We start from the raw sequence: 5,373 nt of genomic DNA on the forward strand, positions 1-5,373 counted from the left end.
AAACTGTTATATGATATTTTATAAAACAAAAATTTGTTTAAAAACTTAAAATATTTTTAACCTATTCTTAATATTTTTAAAAATAAATTTTATGTCTACAACTTTATTTTTTAATCATTATATATGTTTGTATAATCATTTTTTGAAACAACACTAAAAAAAGAACATAAAACAATTAAAATATATTATTTGAAAACATCATGTTTTATGTTTTTAAGAACATAAAACAGAAGACAATTTTTTGTTGTCAAATGTATTTTCCAATTTTTTTGTTTTGGAAAACAAAAAACTATTCTGGAAAATAGTTATCAAACAAACCCATAATTTTTCAAAATAATAACAATAATACAAGGAGCTTTGCAATTCATTATTTTCAATTTTTAAAAAATGCAAGGTGCACCTATATCATACTATTCTTATAATAATCACCATTTGTCTTAGTTATAAGCTTAATTAAAATGTGTTTGATAGTAATTTTAGGAAGTATTTCTATCATTTGTAGCAAACTTTTATCTTTCGAGTATTAAAAATACTAAAAACGCTCAAATGAGTTGCTCAAAGCATCCATTTCAAATACATCTTTCACCTATTCTAAATAGTTTGTTCAACAAAATTGTTATCTAAAAAAAGTAAAGATGAATAATATAATATTTGTAAGAGAAATTTCTAACACTCATAGTTGGTTGGACACCACTTTAAAAAAACACTCATTGTATTTTTAAAGAACAATTTTAATATAAATAATATCAAGGCATTGGAGCTAAAAATGTACAGAAATTGGTCATTCATGAACCCCATAAGCCACAAGGGATGGTCTTTATACGAGCATACATATATTCCCAAATCCACAAAGAGAATAAGTTTCTACCCATAAGGAGCAACTCATGTGTAGATGCGTGTGTCCATGTATGTATAAAGTGCAGATGCCCACATATGCCCAATCAAAAGGCCCCAAAGTGACATATGCCCACATGAGCCCAACCAAAGGGCAAAGCATGCAGAATGAACACAATGGATTTGCAGCTTTTGTAGACGAGGCTAGTAACCCTTTAAAGGAAAGGGAATTAAACAAGAATATTGTTCTGCACGTAGTACCTCGTCATCATCCACTTGCTATATACCAATTCGTATCATCTTCCGCGGGGTACAAGGCGTGGCGGAGGAAGCAACCATTTTGAAGCTTCAATGTAGTTGAGGGTGACGAAAGGTCTCACCCCATCATCGTCTAGCATCTTCGCGAATTTTGCTCGTTTGGATGTGTTTGCTCCTGGCCCCATACACTTGTATTCTCCATAGAAAACCAATCTGCATATTGAAGGCCAATTTTTGCCTTTGTTTTTAGTCGAATTTTCTCTCTTTATCGTGCATGTTATGATATATGTCTATTGGGGGATATAGTCGATAAGAAAACGATAATGAAAGAGAAGAAAGAGAGCTTACGTGTCGCGTTCAGGGTGGAAGTTATCGGACCAGCCTAAAGGGTGGACAACAGAGCTCATGTTGGTGTATGAAAACACCACCCTCGGTCTACTCATCCATGCCCGCCCTAAGTAAGTGTTGCTGCCACTACCCGACACCCTGCAGTGGACGAAAGAGTATCCATTGTCCTCTGATTCAAGTTTCCTCGCCTGCGCTGTGATCACTGAAAATTCGCCACTAGCTCCCTTGGCATGTAGCTCAGTGCTCTGCTTCAAAAAAATCATTAATTTACTAGTGAAAAAAAAAATGCTTGAAATTGATAGTTTCCAGAAGTACTTACCAAATAGAGAGACTTGCCACTTCCAAATATGAAGTCCACAGTGCCTTCAATGTAGCATCCATGGAAAAAATGCCTGCCTCTATCATCACATAGGGTGTCCTGAAAACCGACCAGCTTGCAGTTATAAAACGCGGCCTTATCACCCGACACCCTCACCGCCACCGCCTGCCCTCCGTTCCTTCTCCCTTCCGGCCTCGGGGACGAGTTCTGAAATTATAAACCATCATAAACTTCACATTTTTGGCTAAGAAATTACAAATGTGTCACAATCACCATTCTAATAATTAGTTCACTCACAATGACTATTATGTTAACCGCCATGAAGTAATCTGATTCCATTATTAGCGTGGCACTGTCCACTGTCCCGAACTTGGCGGCCGTCCCATCAAATGACAGCATCGGCATGTCGTCCGGCGATCCATAGAATGTTATAAATGGCTTACTCTTATCAATCTTGATTTTCTCTTCATATACTCCGCCTCCAATCCATATAATTACGCGTTGAGTGTTACCAGCTGGAACACTATCGACCGCCGCCATCACCTTATTGAAGTTTCCTCCACCACCTTTACTTACCTTGATGATTTTTACCCTCTCCTCCGCCTTCACTAGGACCGGATCAAGAGTCGTCCGCCGGAGGTTATGGCTCTGGATGGCATCGTTGAACCATGAAGCTAGTTGAATTGCATCGTCAGGGATTTGGGGATCATCCGCAAGCACAGTCGATGGGAGGACGAGGAAGAAGAACACCATAGCGGCTGCGGCTGGAAAAGCAGTGTGTGTCATTTTCGTAGCCATTCTTGAGTTCAATATGCAAGGAGGATAGGGAGAAGAGAAAGCAATTTATAAAGTCACGCCATCCTTGTATGATGTAGTGGAGATATGGTACCCTTGAAACTGAATCTTAACCATTAATATTGGTTTTCAAATATTCAAGGGTTCTGATTTTAAAATTAAGTTGAATTTCAAACCAGAAAAGCGAAGGCAAGAGTAAGATTGATGGTTAGTGACAGAAATCTGTTTGTCCACTTGGAAAATTGGAAGCCACAGAATTTGTTAATCCATTGGCAGCCACTCAATTTCAACTTTTGGATGTTTTAAAACCACTTTCACTCTCCCAATTTGATTATCGGAAAGTGTGGAAAAAAAAAAAGGTAAGAAAAATAATTTTTTTTATTTCGATTTAAAAAAATATAAAAAAAATTAAATATAATTAAAATTTATCAAAAATTTATATATTTTTAAATTATTTAATCTTTATATAATATAATGAAATAAGAAAAATGAGTTTAAAAAAACATGTAAAAATAATTTATTGAGTTTAAACCTATTTTTTATTTTTCTTCACTTTTTTTTTTCTTCTATTTTTCCTCTCTATTTTCTTTATCTCGTATTTTTCGAGAACGAAACATAGTCTAAAGGAAGTTTAGGGAGAAAAAAAAAATTGAATAAATGAATGCAAGGGATTGATCTAATACTATATTAGAGTTCAAGGAGTGACAAGTGATGCATAGAAAAATTCAATTGAATACAAGAAAAAAATTAAAAAAAAAAAAAAAAAAAAAAACCTCAATATACACAAGTTTATACAATGGGCTACTTTTGGATATTTAAAAATAAATAAATAAAATCGTTTGGTATTAACAAGCTACTTGCACTTTCCATGAGAATGGATATTAGAAATTAAATCACATCAGCCTATAAGTATTATTATTATTATTCAATTTTTTGTCATTTTAAAATTTAAAAATAAAGAATTTATTTTTAAGACAATACAAAGTAGATTTAAAATCTCGATAATAATTTAAAAAAGAAAAAGGCATGGTTTGAATGAAATGACCAATCATCTTCAAAGTCACTACATTTTGATTGTAATAGGATAGTAATGAAAGATATTGTTAATCATTGTAGTGAGAGTGATGATAATGATGAGAGGAATTGACACCGTGGTAGTGGGTTGGTAGAGATGGTGCACTAGTGGATGAGAAGGGGAGGAAGAAAGAAAAAGTTGTGGATTTGTTGCATGATCCGATGTATCCAAGTGATCTCCTTTGTCATGTTGGATTGAGAAAATAAATAAATAAATGAAAGGTAAATTTTACTCATTTTTTCTTATTTTTATACTAAAAACACTTGATCATCTTTATCAAATTCTTTCCTTATTTTGAATTAAATAGAAAATCATTGAAAATAACAAATGAAAGGAACATAAAATATATGGGAGGAAATTTTAAATTAATAGTGGTTAGGTGAGATATCTCATATCGAATAGGAGAAAAAGTTATTGACGTCATGTATATATGAGCTTCTCTTAACTTTGTAAACACGTTTTAAAGTCGTGAAGACTCTTTGGACCTATAATTAGGAGCACATTATTACAAATGGTATCAGAATTGATCTCCAACCTTGATGTGAAAGTTTGTTTGACCTCATAAAGAATAATTGTTTCTTTGGCCTTGTAATCCCTGTCTAGGTCATTATCAAAGTCGATCATTTACCTCAATGTGAAAGTCTATTTGACCTCACAAGGATTATATCTATCTATTTGGTCTCGTAATCCTAGTGTGAGAGTTTGCCTAGCCCCACAAGAGATGTCTTTTTATTTAACTCCATAATCTCATGGGACACAACAAAGACGTGTTTGCACAAGAGGTGTAATTGTGATATCCCATATTGAATATACAATAGGAAAAATTACTAACACTATACATGTGTGAGTTTCCCTTAACCTATTAGACGTGTTTCAAAGTCATAACAACCCCTTTGAATGTAGGTCAAATCTCATGGGAGATAAATGAAATTAACTCTTAAAAAATATGTATATATAAAAAAAATCATAATAATAAAAGATATTAGAGTATTCTTTGTTTTCTTTAATTTAGAATGTTTAAAATTCAATTTTAGTCCGTTTAGCTAATTTAATTATTACCTATCAGGATATTATGGTAATTTACTATGTATTCTCTCATATATTGTGGAGTAGCAAGAATAACAAAGGCGCTTCAATAAGAATATTACAAATGATATTACCAGCATTAGTCATACTACACTACATATGAGTTTCTAGAGAATATTTGCCAACCATATTATGTTATACAATGCTCATGTAGTGTCTCAACCATAGTCTACCTAATATTAAACTTCATAATATCCTTTAGAGGCCTTTGCAGCTTAGAATGGCAATTTCACAGGTAAATCGGGTCACCCACCCCACCCCACCCCGCCCCACCCCTATTGGGACAGGCATGGGAATATACTATTCGGGTATAGAACGGGTTTGGGGAGTATATAAAAATCCGAATCAGATTTGAGGCGGGGATGGGTTTTGCAGTTACCGTCTCGCTCCCATATATAAATTACCAATTTACACTTATAACATTACAAAATACCCAAAAAGTCTTCCATAAATATAATCGTTTCTTCCTAAATTTCTAGGGGTTCTTTTCGCTCATAAGATAGTAAGAGAGCTCTCGTTTTCTCATTTCGTCTCATTTTCTCATTTCTTCTCATTTTCTCATTTCTTCCTAAATTGTTTCTTCCCATTTCACCCTAAAAGCACACCTTTTGCTCTAAAAACTAGAATACCAAATTCGTAGACAACAAATTATTAGGGT

The 5,373-nt window shown here is 33.6% G+C and overlaps 1 protein-coding gene across 1 annotated transcript; it reads right to left on the reverse strand.

Moving 5' to 3' along the window:
* Window positions 1-799: 799 nt before the first annotated feature.
* LOC117934130 (putative pectinesterase 63) lies at window positions 800-2,527 on the reverse strand. The gene is made up of 4 exons (XM_034855762.1): window positions 2,057-2,527; window positions 1,760-1,966; window positions 1,441-1,685; window positions 800-1,305 (listed from the first exon to the last, which is right to left on the reverse strand). Exons 1-4 carry the CDS (start codon window positions 2,510-2,512, stop codon window positions 1,131-1,133), a joined length of 1,083 nt encoding a protein of 360 aa, XP_034711653.1. The 5' UTR covers window positions 2,513-2,527; the 3' UTR covers window positions 800-1,130.
* Between the last annotated feature and the right edge of the window lie 2,846 nt (window positions 2,528-5,373).

Source organism: Vitis riparia, chromosome 16 (assembly GCF_004353265.1).
Source record: "Vitis riparia cultivar Riparia Gloire de Montpellier isolate 1030 chromosome 16, EGFV_Vit.rip_1.0, whole genome shotgun sequence".
Taxonomy (NCBI): Eukaryota; Viridiplantae; Streptophyta; class Magnoliopsida; order Vitales; family Vitaceae; genus Vitis; species Vitis riparia.